We start from the raw sequence: 16613 nt of genomic DNA, 5'->3' as shown, positions 1-16613 counted from the left end.
TGGTAATCCATTAAACACGGAAGAAGTTATCAGGGACCTGGGGACCCAAGTTGACAGTAACCTCTCTTTTGACACTCACATTGCCAAAGTGGTTAGGAAGACCTTCTACATTGCCCACCTGATCATGAAGGGATTCACATCCAGATCAGGAGAGGTCATTGTACCACTGTACTCTTCTCTTATCAGACCAATGATTGAGTACAATGCCCCATTCAGAATGTACCTTACCCGACACCTGCAGCAGTTGGAAAGACCCCAAAAGTTCCTCACCAAAAGGATAAAGGGGCTCAAACATATGTCATACGATGCCCGACTGAAGAAACTCCAGCTCTATTCAGTCGCATACCATCTGCTCAGAGGTGATCTGTGCCTGACATACAAGGCCATGTCCAACCCGGAATTAATGGACATGCTCCACCTCAAAAAATCCAAATCCACCAGAGCCATGAGAGCAAGAGACTTAAACCTCAACACAGATATAAATAGGATGTGCTGGAGGGACAGATTCATCACCCAGATACTCCCTACACTATGGAACAGAATCCCAGTCCATGTGAGGCAGAGCCCCTCACTGACTCTGTTCAAGAGAAATCTTGACGAGTGGATGGGAGATCGTAGGTTTACCCCAGGAATCATCTCTGTATCACTGCTGGACAGAGGCACAGCAAACTAATGGGTATAGTATTCTCATCCTAAGGGGTGGTGAAAGCCACACACACTCTGGCTAGGCTTATAAATGCCCTAGGGCAGATAGCCTAGTATGAACCTATGAACCTATGAACCTATGAACCTTGAGAAGGAGCATTGCTTAAGTCTGTTCACATCTGAATCCTATTCGCAACCAGCCCCTTACTCTGCATTTACTATTTAAACCGTGTCATCAGTATCACAGACTAAAACTTTTCCTTTCTGTCAGTAAACTGGCACATTCCCTGATTTTGTCATCCATAGACATTGTAGAAGGCAATTTTTCATCATGATGGACTGCATAATATTGAAAAGTCTAGACTAGAATGAATAAAATTTGGAGGTTTAAAGGTATCCTCACCGAAAGCAGTACAAAGAGAAATTTGGCAAGGAAACTGAGAAAATATAAGAGAAAATTACACATTTGAAAATAAAAATCGAACAAGCAATAGAAAAAGAGATATTTATCTGATGGATGGTACAATAATATTTTTGCATCTTTAGTATTTCAAAAGATAATCAAAAAGGAAATATGAAAGTATAGGAATTTTAACCCTGTTTTTGTCTGTTGAAAACTCAAATTTCAAAAACATCACAGATGACATATTATTTTTAAAGGGCATAAAGAGCAAATTTTTGAAGACTGACTGAAAACTGATACATATGTGACACACATGCATACAGTAGTGAAGTAGTATTTGAAATGAAAGTGTTGGTCTTCATGTATATAATGAGTTCAAAGCGCTGAATGAAAGATAGTGACAGTGGGAATAAAAAATAGCTTTGGTCAGTATTTGAAAAAGGAATTGGAGTGACTTAAACCAGTAAGATATGATAGGATAATTGACAATGCTGCATTAACACAAGAATATATTCTGAATTAACTCATAAATAAAACTGAACAAATCAGTGTGCCTGATGGGAATTATCCAAAATGGAGAAAGTGCTACAGCACGTCTGACTATGATTTATCAGATTTTGTGAGGATGTCATAATAGATGGATCCAGAGGAAATCTGACTTGATTCCGAGACATGGCTCTAGGCAGAAGGGAGAATCAGAAGCTTTTGCAGAAAATAGTTTGACCTCAGAAGTTGGAAAGGGGGTAGTATCCCTTATAAAGGAAACAGTTACTGGCTATTTAAAGGCCAGTGGAGCATATCATCCAAGGCAGCATGAACTTACATTATGGAGGTCATGACAGCCATGACTAATATAGTTTCCATTTTACTAGTCATTTTCTAGAAGGCAAGATACAGAGGTTACCAAGTACTGGCATGCAAATAAAACTATTTTATAACATTTTGAATGATTGTTTATGAAATTTTCATGCAAATAACTTCAAAATTATAGTCATGGGCTACTTTTTTGAAACTATCAAAATTTTAGCTTTAGAAATGATAGAGATTCATACAAAGACTAATATGCAAGTTAACGTTTTTTGGAGATGTTGCCAGGATTTTTAACTGGGTTAAAATAGACTAGATGACACATCAGAGTGGGTAATAGTAACAGAATGCACAATGAAGGAAAGTGAAGATCAGTACTTTTTAATATCTAAATAAGTGATGTTGTAGGAGGGCCCAGATGAAAATGTAAGAGTCATTACATGTGACACAAAAATAACTCCAACAGGATTGATGGAGAGGTAGATAGGATGACTTTGCAAACTTACTAGAAATTATAAAGAGATGGCTGCTTAGATTCAATGTAATGCAGATATAATTAAGTACAAGATGATATTTTTGGTGATGAGTACCCAAGAAAATCTACATAATTGGACCTCAAATTCTAATAAGAACAAAAGAGAATAGGCAGTGTGAAAAGACAGGAAAGAACATTGGAGGGTGTCAGTTAGCAAGTATGTATACTGCAGAGTAGCCAGATAGAGATGAACTGAGAGAGAGAGAGAGAGAGAGAGAGCGGGAGAAGAAGTGAGATATCTGTAAAGGTTATTGTCAGTCATGGTGAATGTGGTTAGAAATGAGATTTCATTACCAGGTAATGTTGATAGCCTGTAGCAGAGTTCTGGGAGAAAAGGAGTAAAATTCCTAAGTCATTAGTGAGACAAATATCTCTGACAAGTCTGTTATGATGTGCAGTTTATTTGTAATCAGTGTTGCTATGGGATGCAGGGCCGAGGTTAATTTAAACGATACTAAGCACATGGAGCCCTTCTGCCAGTTATAGAAATATGGTACCAGAATTATTGGTCATTCACAGAGATTCTCAGAAACAGATTCTGTTCAGGAGGTTACCAGTTCTTGGATAATTAGGATTTAACAATTCACACAAACGTTATTAGATTAATTCTGAGGGGGTAGTGTAGAACGTAGGTCAAGAAAAGCCTTGAAGCACAATGTCATCGATGTAACATTTTCCCTTGGTCAAACTATTATGGAAGTTATCTATCTATATATATATATATATATATATATATATATATATATATATATATATATATATATATATATATATAGTGTGTGTGTGTGTGTGTGTGTGTATGTGTGATCAGAAACATTAATTTAAATAATCATATACAAGAAAATACTTGACTGCCTGTGAAATGTATGCTTCTTTCTTTAGAAAGGGAAATTCTACAACCTAAGGTTTCCATATTTGAGCCATCAATAAAAGAAATAAAACAGAAAAAGAAAGCAACTCTTGTCTGTGTGGCATATGACTTCTATCCAGATCATGTCAGCATCACGTGGAAGATGAATGGAGTGGCTGCAGTTGAGGGGAACTTTAAAACCGATGATTATCCAGCTAAAAATGATAACCTCTACAGCATGAGCAGTCGTCTGAGGGTTCATTCATCTGATTATCTTAATCATGAGAAGCGTTTTCAATGCATTGTCAATTTCATGCTGAATGATGCCAATGTAACTACCACAGTCCGAGAGATACCTGGTAAAGAAGGTGAGCAACTTTTGTTATCTTTCATTGTAGTATTACAGTCTGTAATTTAGACATCCTTATACGTTACTTTTCAGTGACTATAATATGGCTGACATAAATGTGAAAGGTTAGTAAAATAGGAATAGCATTGACAGGTATACCTTGCAGCAGAACCTGGTAAAATCTTTATGTAGTACATGCAACCTATACAGGATAACACCTTTCCCTACTATTCAAATGATTTGGGAAAGGATATAAATACATAAATGTAAATATATGCATCATTAAATATATTTACAATATATATCTGCACCACCAGTATCTACTGCTTTCATACTCATCATCATATTCACAAAGGGGTTCTGTGATAAAGGGAAATGAAGCCTTGAAAATAGGTTTAGTGATCCAGGACTAGTTAGCTGGTTAAATGGGGTAGTAAGTGAAGTAGGGCAGATGAGACATCCCTGTTCTCAGCAACAGTCTCCAGTTCATCCTGTAGAATTTCAGGTATTCTCAAGCAAGCAGAAAAAATATAATTCCTATAGTATGTGCTGGGTCTACTTCAGGGTCTCCTTCCACTGTACTGGGTGTGGGACACTTCCAATACAAGGTGTTCAGAGGGCATCTTCACAAGGTGATCAAATCACCTATCCAACAAACTGACCTGATTTCTGTCAATTATATCTATGATCTCATTTTTTGGTCACTACTCAAAGTTCATGACCATAGGTGAGGATGAGGACATAGACTGACCAGTAAACTGATTGCACTGTCTTATGACTCATCTGTCCCTTCATCACCACAGCATAGTATAATGTCTGCAGGGGTCTATATCAGATGAACGAATTTTTAAAATGACGAACGCTCTTCCAATCAAACATGCCGGACATCGAAACACTACTTCTGGGGTCACAGTACAGTGATGATAGGAATATTTGCCCTTTCCTCACTGTAGTGTGACCTCAGAGTTGGAATATATATTTAGCTGAGGGTGTGGGGGGCACAGCCCTCCACAATACCAAGTTCGATGTTTGTGTTCTTTCGATGTTTGAGCGTTCGTCATTTTAAATATTCGTTCATCTGATATAGACCCTGTCTGCAGTACTGCTGCAAAAATCTACTGGTCAGTCTCTCATTCTCTTGTTTGGAGTTGAGACTTATTTCCTGTTCCCTGCCTTTCTTTCTTTTTGTGTCTTTCCCGGTTAGGGGTTGGCACAGCAGAACTCTGGTCCACTAATGATTGGCAGTTGATTTTTATGTGCCGAGTTTCCAGCCCTGACGCACAACCTTCAACGAAGGTACGCCCACTCATGCACGTCTCCACACAGAAGACGCTTTAGCTGAGAATCGAACCGGACTGGGTCTTATTGTGAGGCGACAACGCTACCGCAGCACCACCACCGCGGATTTCCCTGCCTTTCTGTCTATTTTGTCTTTATCTTCTTTTCATATTAGCACCATCATATCCCACACTGACTGACCAGACTTTTTGTTCTCCCATCCTACCTTCTCACACTATAGTGAAGTAAGAGATCATTGATCATAGGCTGTGGTAAGTGGGCTATTTTATTTCCTAACTCACTTCCTGTCAGTGACTATGGGCAGTCTGGTGAATTAAGGCTTATGGTGCAAGAGCTGCATACAATGTGTGCACTGCTGTTCTGATTCATAGGCTGGAGTGTCCATCTTTGGTCATTCCCTTTTGGTATACTGCCTCATTACCATCATTTGCCAGTTATATAGCAATAAAATACCACTTCAACATTCAATGAGATTGGTCATTTAGTGTCACCATCCCCAGCTGTCTCTTCCATCAGCTAGTCAATCCTGGGATGCCAGAGATGAAGTCAAGGCTCTGCTTCTGTATGACACAGAACATTATTCCCTCTTTCATCCAAAACGTAAACCATACAACTTTGAAAGCAATTATTACTGGGCCATCTAAATGACAAAAACTATCTTTTATTGTATACAAATATCTGAACACAGAGAATGATTTATTATAATAATGTTGGTTACTGTAACATATAATCTTACAGAAGATGTTTTATTTCTCAGTATCATAATCTCAGTACCTGCTATAGCTTTACAGGTTTTTATGTAGCGCTTCATGTACTTAGCATTATGTTATAGGAGTGGATGCCTCCAAATCTGAAGTGATGTTTTGTTTGTTCTAAAACCCTCTTTATTAGTATTTGATGTAGCTACTGTGCTTAGTGACATAAACACTTACTTGTGTCATTTATTTGTGTATTATAGATAGTTTTTAGAAACTTTCTTCCTGACCTAACTCTGCTCATGTGCTTTGTCTACTTGAACATACCAGGTAAATTAAATCAGAAATCAGGACAGGTACAAACAGATAGACAGAGTGACAGGCTTCTTGATGGATGACATTATTTTTTTACATGATTCTTGATTTCCACTTGACTTATACCCATGTGAGAGACAAGAGTCAGGGAAGTGAAGAATGACACTGTTATACAGTGATTTGGGGATTTTCTTCAGCTTCACCTTTGTCATATCCCACTGTTCATTCTAAAGGATGGACGTGCAATAACCTTGAACCTGTACATATCATAAAACACCTAAAGTCCCTCTACACTGAGCTTCTCACTGCATTTCCTTCATTTTCTACTGGGGGTGTTATTACAGGATGGGGAGCACGTATCTTCATTCCCCGAGGAAGAGGAGCTAACTAAAACTGTTAATTTCCTCCATCACCCTGGCCAACTCTGCTATCTGAGCCTGTCAGCCAACAATTCACATGGACATGTTGACTATGGACAACAGTGGACTTCACATAAGTGCAGGTTCAGAACATGTCAGCAAGTGACATGGTTACATGACAGTAACCACATTTGCATTTATTCCACCAACTTGGTCCAGTATTATTTTACAGCTGGGTATACTGTATATAGACTGACAGACATATAGATAAATAGATGAATGGAGGAAATGGGTAGGAAGACAAAATTAACTCAAAAAGACAAATGCTGCATTTCCTGATAAATTCAATGCACATTAACTGATGCCCTGTAACTACCTGTACCCCTCATCCGGTCTCGTGAGGCCTTCAAATTGCACTTTCAGAAGTCCACCCTGTCCATTCTTATTTATAGGTACGAACCCCAACCCTACACCTTACCTTAGAAAAAAAAGCTTTCTATATCACTATCACTGTTTAAAGTACATCTGAAATTGTTGTAGGGTTTTAATTATTTGGTCACAAAAAGGAAAGGAAGGATGTTTTATTTTTGTGATCTTTCTTGCGTTCACTGTTTTTGGTTTTTGCTGACTTTGTTTTTAGTATGCTGGCATTGATCAACTGAGATTCATTTCTTGTACATGTTAGTGTTTTGTCATGAACTCATATGTATATGTATATGTATGTGTGTATGTATGCATATATGTACAGTATATGTATATGTATACGTATATGTGTATGTATGCATATATGTACAGTATATGTATATGTATACGTATATGTGTACGTATGCATATATGTATATGTATATGTACACGTATATTATATGTACAGTATATATATATGTATACATATATGTATATATATATGTATATGCGCATGTATGCATAGAAATACAGTATATGTATAGGTATACATATATGTATACGTATACATATATGTGTATGCATGCATATATGTATATGTATGCGTATATGTATTTATGGAAGTACTAGAAATGATCTAAACACAATAAGATTGACAGTAAAACTATAGACAGAAAAATATCTAAACTCAAAAACATCTAAACACAAAATACTGACAAATTCTAGCCATATCCAAATGTAATGCACACCCATTTCAGAGGGTTACACTTCCCCCCATACGCCCTGCTAATTATATACATCAACTCCAAGGTCACTCAGCAGTGAGGAAAGTGTATAAGCCATTCCCTACTATAACTTTGTTTTATAGATATTTTGTGTCTGGATATTACAGTGTTTAGATATTTTCTGTCAATATTTTTACTGTTAGTCTTACGCTGTTTAGATCACTTCTAGTATTCTTCTATATAGATGTGTGTATATATATATATATATATATATATACATATATATATATATATATATATATATATATATATACAAATAATCCAATTGGGCAAATTTCATTTTCATTATTTTGTGTTTGATATTCTGTGTTTCAACATTTTGTACTTTTAAACAAATGCCACGAAACCCTATATATATATATATATATATATATATATATATATATATATATATATGTATGTATACATATTTTAGAAGCTCGAAGTTTCAAAACTTTACACTGCATATGGCAAGAGTTTTGAAACTTCAAAATTGTAATAAAAAATAAAAAAAAAATTTTTTTGAACGTTTTTACAGGAGACAAGCCTCCCTGCACCACCCCACACCCCCTGCTAAATAAATATACCAACTCCAAAATTGCACTACAGTGAGGAAAGTGGTAAATTTCCCATTCCATACTGTATGGTGATTTGCATTCAAAACGTTTGAATTTCAAAACTTCAAGTCTTATGGTCCCGACCATTTGTAGTTCGAAGTTTTAAAGCTTTGAGCTTGTGCTATATGTGCATGTGTGTGTATGTGCATGGGAGTCCTGCATTTGGTCTAAAATGTTGTTGGCCAACATCTCTACAACTGACCACATTTGGTTGATTAAACTGGTGATCAACATGTGTAGGAGACTGACAACCCCTGGTAGGGGAATATTCCTTTTCCTTGGGAGTGGGTGATCTTGGAGTTACTATATATAATTAGCAGAGTGTGTGGGGGGTGCAGTGGGCCTTGCTGTCCTGCAGAAAGATGTGTTTATTTTTTGTTAGGAAAATTAAATTCTCCGAAGTTCTTTCTTGGAGAATGGGTGGCAGTGTGTTGACATTCGGTTTCTTATCCTCTTATGATTGATGTTTCCAAGGTTGAGGTATATACACACATATATATAGAGGGATCTAGGACTGCTGAACGAAAGTTCAACAATAGGAATCCACTATCACCGAACACACTTTAACAAAAGCTCTTTCACCGAAAAAGCACTTTCGCTAAAGTGTGTTAAAAAAAAAAAAATTAAATCCACAACAGGCATACTTACGCGAAAATGCTGCTTCGTTGAAAAGTATTTTCACGTAAGTATGCTTGCCCATTCGCGATTTGGTGAAAAGCCCATTCGTGCAAGAGTCCTAGACCCATATATATATATATATATATATATATATATATAGGAACACTTTATAATACTGAAATTCTGAAATATCAAATTTCAGAATCCCAAGATTATAAACCCGAAAGCTCAAATTTCTGAAACCCCAGAAGCACAAATTTCAAAATCCTGAAGTCCAGAGATGTTGAAATAGGGCTTCTGGTGTTGCAGTTTGTGAATGGATAGCTGGAAGTTCAGGTAAGTATTTATGTATAAGGATTTTGGTTAGGGGCTTTAGTGTGTGTCAGTGTGTTTTGTTACTGTGATGTGTGCGTGCGAGGGTAATGTAGCTTGTGTGGTGGTGTTTTTGTGTGTTTGCCTGTGTAGTGCAACCTTGGAGTTAGTACATTTAAATGGGGGGGTGGGGGGCGCAGCTCCACAGATGGGGGGTGCAGGGTGGCTTGGCCTGCATGCATGTAGTGTAGGTTTGTGTGTTTGTGTGTGGGGGGAAGGTGTGTGTATGTGTATGTGTGTGGTGTATGGTTAGTGTAGGATTCGCAATTTTGAAATTCGTGCTTCTGGGGTTTCGGGATTTTAAGGTTTACATACATACACACACACACACACACATACACACACACACACACACACACACACACACACACACACACACACACACACACACACACACACACACACACACACACACACACACACATACACACACACACACACACATTCTATTACATCCCCGAAACTTTCAGTCAACCATCATGTGGTCGAAAGGCAGTTTTCAAGTGGTCAAAATGCCGAACCAGAAAACATCGACTATACTACAGTGAATGATTATTGCGGTTCAATTTTCTGAATTTGGCATTGTGTACGGAGATCGTGGTTCAGTGAAGAACAGGAAATTAACCTATTTCCTCACTGTAGTGTGATCCTGGATTCGGTATATATAATTTGCATGGGGCGTGGGGGATGCAGGGGAGCTTTCCCCCTGCAAAATAGTAAAATACACATACTGTCGACTGTGGAAAGTCATGGTACAGTAAGCTGCATAGCATGGGTAACTGATGTCACCTCCTGCTAAGTCGAAAACATTGAAGTCTGGGAATCGATGCATTCCATTTTGAATTTGCTGCCTATTCAATGGCATGGATTCATCTTTCCAGGTTGACTCCCCACCAGTCTTAACTCTACTCAGTTTGTTTTTTTAGTTTAATTGCATTTTCTAGATTTGTATGTTTCTTTGCTGCTTTGTATACTTAATGCCTACATTTTTTAGTTTTTTTAGTTTAATTGCATGTTATAGGTCTGTATGTAACTTTGCTTCTTTGGTTACCCATGCCTTACCATTTGTATCTCAATGATTTATATCCCTTATGCTTTCAAGTGTTAGTGAGTGCACATTTAGAGTCACTGCACTGTTTTCTCGTTGGTCAAACTTTCCACCTCCATTATAATTTACGTATATTTTCTTTAGAATCTTTGCAGCCCTTACAGGCTTCTATTTTTATTTGGAGCAGAAAAGAACCCAGAAAAATTTATTATTTTCTTGTCAGAAACACTTAGAATTTAGAAACCTACATAAACAAGTTTTTTTGATTCACATTACTTTTATGACATTTTATGTCAGACATCATGCTTGTATACATCGTTTGTCTTATTTTCATTTCCTCAGTTTTTAAACAAATTGTGTAGGTTTTTATCTTTGCTTAATCCCTGACTTTCCTATATTCAGTTTTAAGCTGTTTCAGAAAGTTATTCATCATTTTATATCTGTCTCTATTAGACTACTTATCACATGCAGTTTTACTGGCCTTGATTCTGTGCACAAATATCACTTTAATAGGAACAATGGATCATCAGTTAGATTTGCTTCCTCATATCAGCCAAATTTTCAGGTTTTGTTTTCAGGTCTAAATCTCAAAATGCACTCGCTTGAAGCACTCCATAAAATGGAGAACATCAACATCTGTGCAGTGACCGAGACCTGGTACAAGGCTCCGGAGAGCACCCCAGCACTACCAGGCTATAATTCATAACACACCTTTTGACCCCTAAACCTGGACTGAAGTACTAAAGTTGGTGGTGTCTCCATATTCATAAAGGATATGCACACCTCCAGACTAGTAGCCCAACATAACACATCATAAATAGTTCAGGTACAACTAACACTGGGTAAAACTGCAATCCAGATTGTAGCCTGCTATAAATCCCCCACCATGTCCCGAGATTCCCACTTCACAGTCTTAAACACACTGGAAAATATTAGGGTACAACCCAATACCCTTATACTGGGAGACTTTAACTACCCCTCCATTAACTGGGAAAATTACTCATGTACCAACACACTTGCTCAATGTTTTCTGGAATTCATTAATTCCAACACCCTGGACCAACTCATTCTTACCCCCACCAGGGGTAGAAACATCCTTGACCTGGTCATTACTAACATGGGCAACCGCTGCTCTACACCAGTAATCAACTCCTCCCTGGTCAGATCTGACCACAAGCTAATCACCATGGATATCGACATCCCACCCTCAGCCCCCCCCCCCAAAGGAAACCACCATAAAAAACTTCTCCAAAGCCAATTTTGGGCTTCTAAAAACAGAGGTGGCTAACTTCACGACACCTGTGCAAATGGAAAATAGGTGCATGACTGCTGGATCATACACCAATGTACTGTATGAGCACATACGCAATTGCATGGAATGGGCCATACCAAACAAAACCAGGATGTTCTCCGACAAAAAAAGGAAGCCAATCTGGTGGTCGCCCACCATAAACAAACTCTACAATAGATGGAAAAAACTGTTGCAGAAAAGGGTGAATTCCCAAGACAGGAAAAACTCACTTGTTAGCCTCAGCAAAAAAATTAGATCCATCATCAAATCCTCTAAAGCTAGCTATGAAAACAAAATTGCTGCAGATTCTAAAGACAACCACAAGGCATTCTATAGTTATGTCAAGAATCTACATGGCAATACTCAGATCTGCTCTGAGTTACAGCACAATGGTAATCCATATACAGAACCAACTGATATTGCCAACATATTGGCCAACAGTTTCAATGTGAACCTTACACCCCTTTAACCCCCTAAAGAGCCTATCACAATACCTGAGGAATGCCAAGTCCCTATTATCACAGCTACATAGGTAAAACCGCACTGTCCAAAGCCAAGAATACAGCTTCCTTGGGACCTGATAATATCCCTGGCTGTGTTCTACATGAATTACAAAGTGAAATGGCACCACACCTGTGTACCCTGTTCAATCACAGCCTCATTTCAGGCTTTGTTCCTACCAAATGGTGCACTGCTACAGTCATCCCACTCCACAAAGGGGGAGTGACTACAGACCCTGGAAACTACCGTCCCATTAGTCTGACAAGTCTGATATGTAAAGCTATGGAGCGCATCATCATGGACCTTATAAATAAGGACATAGGGAATCTCCAAACTCTGGACCCCATGCAGCTTAGGTATGTGAAAGGTAGATCATGCCTGCTCAACCTGATAGACTTCAAGTCAGTCACCAGAGCTGTGGATGAGTGCAAGGTAGTTCTCACAGCTTACCTAGATCTTGCCAAGGTCTTCAACACCATCCCTCAGTCAGGAATCATAGATAGACTCACTAAACTAGGCATAAACCCCTATGTTATAAGATGGGTTGCCAACTGGCTCACTGATAGAACCCACACTGTGAAAGTAGCGGACTCCAAATCTGACTACCGACCAGTTACAAGTGATGTCCCACTGGGATGGGTCCTAGGTCCTCTCCTGTTTGGCATCTACTTCTCTGAAGTTTAAGTCAACACAAAGGGACTCTGGCTGACCAAGTTAAAAGATGATTGCAAACTGTGAGCTATTACTGATTCTCCAGCTGATGTAGACATTCTACAAAAAGACCTCACTGACACCAGTGACTGGTGCCAGAACCATGGCTTTAAGCTCAATGCCAAAAAGTGCATTGTCATTCCCTTTGGGAAAAATTCTGTGCCCATGAACTACCACATAGGTGGTAGTCCACTAAACACTGAAGGTGTGTTAAAAGACCTGAGGACACAGGTTGACAGCAACCTCTCCTTTGATAACCACATTGCCACTGTAGTAAGAAAGTCCTTCTATGTGGCACATGTCATTACAAAAGGTTTCTCATCTAGGAAGAAAGAGGTCATAATCCCTCTCTACTCGTCTTCCTTAGACCTATTATAGAATACAGTGCCCCATTTGGTATGTACCTCACTAGACACCTACAACAACTGGAAAGGCCGCAAAATACCTCACTACGAGGATCTTAGGCCTTAGACACATGCCCTATATGGACAGACTCAAAAAAACTCCAGCTATACTCTGTCTCTTATTGCCTACTTAGAGGTGATCTCTGCTTGACCTACAAAGCCATGTCTGACCCAGAGCTGCTAGATATGCTACACCTAAAGAAATCACAATCCCTCCATGCCAAACACTCTAGGACCCTAAACCTCATTACCACAATAAGCAGAACATGCTGGAGGGACAGGTTCCTAACCCAGAGACTTCCCATACTCTGGAACAAACTTCCCATTTACGTCAAGCAGAGCACTTCACTGGCCCTCTTTAAGAGAAATCTGGATGAGTGGATGGGCAATAGGAAGTTCACCCTGGGGATTACTTCAGTGGCCTTGCTTGACAGGGGCACTGGGAAGTAACTTTGGGTGTCATGATGCCAGGGAATCTTCTTGGGCTAGGCATATATAGGCTCCAGGGCTGTTAGCCTAGTACACACCTATGAACCTATAGGTACAATGCATGGAGTCTGTAAGCTCTTCTCGTGTCTGGTAGGTTTACATCAGGTTGTCCTGCACATCCCAAAGATGTGATGACATGCAGACTGGTCATGCCAAGCTGACTATAGGTGTGTGTGTGTGTGTGTGTGTGTGTGTGTGTGTGTGTGTGTGTGTGTGTGTGTGTGTGTGTGTGTGTGTGTGTGCGCGCGCACTTGCACATTAGTGTATGCTTACAATCGACTGGCATCATACTCGGTGCCTGGTTTCTGCCTTGAAACATTGTTTGCTGGAATAACTCCACCATTCTATAACCCTGAAATGAATAATGTGGATAGAGAAAATGGATGGATGGATGGATGGATGGATGGATGGATGGATGGATGGATGGATGGATGGGCAGACAGACAGATGGACATACAGACTGATGACAGCTCTGCCTTATGGGATATGCTTAGATAAACTAGAACATCCTCCAGGACCTATCACTATTGATTTCTTATTTTTGATTTCTTCCATTCTGATAACTGCCTCTCTGTTCTTACTCTGTATTTCCTTTTAATAACAAGACTAACTTCACCACAATTTCACCTTTAACCATAAATTGGTTCACATATCTAATAGAAAGATATGATTATCAATAGAAAAATTATATATAATCACCATGTTGGCTTTAGTATAATTTTCTGATTATATAAAAGATTACACAAAATGAAACGAGCAGGTTCAAATGTAATGGCAAAATGCTTGTGCTGAGAACATACCTCTCATTTTAAAACAGACATATTTTCAAAACTTGAAATTATTATTAAATAAAACAAATGCAATCTTCCATAAAGAATAACTATCCTCTGTAGTGTTTTTGATTTAGGACATTAAGATAAATCTGCACTGTTGTACTTAAACCATTGCTGACTACTGTCTTATTCCATCTTTGTGATTTTGGATCAGATTTAAGAATCATAGCATCAGGACCGGCCTTTGGTCAACTGGTGCCCTAGGCAAAAGGTCCCCACAGCACTCCCCCAACACCACCCTGTGTCGCCATCCTGGTCTACCTACACCATTCAGATTACTGGAAAAGTGCCCCTGCTAGTGCGGCGCCTAGGTGACCGCCTAGTTGGCCTATGCCTAAGGCCGGCTATGCATACCATTATCATTTTAACTTCTTTTATGCCTGAAATACACATCCGTTTAAAACCAGGCAGATCTCATTTATATATATAACCTTGCTAACAAAATCTGGAACAGTATGAAATTGTCTGTGGCTTATGATTTAACACAACTAAATTATATTTTGCTCATATGCTTCAGTCTTAGTATGCTTAAAAGTCAGAAGGTGTTAGCAAGAGAGAGACTGGAAAACCTAATTTTATCATGATGTGATTATATGCACACAGTTGTAGTACTCTGTAAACATAAACAACATTATTTATGACAAACATGTGAATGAGTAGTCATAGACCTGCATAATGATACCTGTTTAGACTTCTGAAGGGAGTTCAGCACGAGGCATTGGTCTTACCAGTAAATGAGGGAATACAATTCTGCAGTGTTTTGTGAACTTGTATAAGGTTCTAATTTAACAGGCTATGACATAATCCTTTGTTCTGTAAGCTTGTACACTAGATGACTACAGGTGATGAAAAAGTGACAGATATGTACCACAGAACAGTACACATACTGTTACTATGAATGTCAGTTATAGCAGCCCTATAATACATACTGTTAGTATATATGTCTGCTACAGCAGCAATATAACACATACTGCCACTATGTAGGTCAGTTATAGCAGCCCTATAACACATACTGTTACTATGTATATCACTTATAGCAGCCCTATAACACATACTGTTACTATGTATGTCAGCTATAGCAGCTCTATAACACATACTGTTACTATGTACATCAGTTATAGCAGCCCTAACATACATACTGTTAATATGTACATCACTTATAGCAGCCCTGTAACACATACTGTTACTATGTATGTCATTTATAGCAGCACTATAACACATACTGTTACTATGCATGTTAGTTATAGCAGCCCTATAACACATAGTGTTACTATGTATGTCAGTTATAGCAGCCCTATAACACATACTGTTACTATGTATGTCAGTTATAGCAGCACTATAACACATACTGTTACTATGTATGTCAGTTATAGCAGCACTATAACACATACTGTTACTATGTATATCAGTTATAGCAGCCCTATAACATAGTGTTACTATGTATGTCAGTTATAGCAGCCCTATACCACACACTGTTACTATGCATGTCAATTATAGCAGCCCTATAACACATACTGTTACTATGCATGTCAATTACAGCAGCCCTGTAACACATACTATTACTATGTATGTCAGTTATAGCAGCCCTATAACACATACTGTTACTATGAATGTCAGTTATAGCAGCCCTATAACACATACTGTTAGTATATATGTCAGCTATAGTAGCACTATAACACATACTGCCACTATGTAGGTCAGTTATAACAGCCCTATAACACATACTGTTACTATGTACATCACTTATAGCAGCCCTATAACACATACTATTACTATGTATGTCAGCTATAGCAGCTCTATAACACATACTGTTACTATGTACATCAGTTATAGCAGCCCTATAATACATACTGTTACTATGTACATCACTTATAGCAGCCCTGTAACACATACTGTTACTATGTATGTCAGTTATAGCAGCACTATAACACATATTGTTACTATGTATGTTGGTTATAGCAGCCCTATAACACATAGTGTTACTATGTATGTTAGTTATAGCAGCCCTATAACACATACTGTTACTATGTAGGTCATTTATAGCAGCCCTATAACACATACTGTTACTATGTATGTCAATTATAGCAGTCCTATAGGTTGTATGCCCCCCTCAAAAGGTAGTATAATGCCACGAGGATATCAAAAGGTAGTATAATGCCACGAGGATATTAACTAAAACTATTTTAAAATTCCTGATAACCAAGAATACACCTTAACAAGTTCACCAGGAAAAGGTTTTCTTAGGTTGAGCACTTTCATTCTAACATGTAATCTGAACTTTTTGAAAAAGCATTTAGAAAAATAAC

General features: G+C 38.4%; 1 gene segment (V, D, J or C); it reads left to right on the top strand.

Annotated features, from left to right (window-relative positions):
* Positions 1–16613, top strand: part of LOC122808206 — an 84291-nt gene that overhangs the window by 8493 nt on the left and 59185 nt on the right. Inside the window, 1 exon segment of the C gene segment in view lies at positions 3273–3608. Coding sequence covers positions 3273–3608 — 336 coding nt within the window.

This window comes from Protopterus annectens, chromosome 8.part0, assembly GCF_019279795.1.
Source record: "Protopterus annectens isolate FY-2018-M chromosome 8.part0, PAN1.0, whole genome shotgun sequence".
Classification (NCBI taxonomy): Eukaryota; Metazoa; Chordata; order Ceratodontiformes; family Protopteridae; genus Protopterus; species Protopterus annectens.
This window is presented reverse-complemented; position numbering and strand designations above follow the sequence as displayed.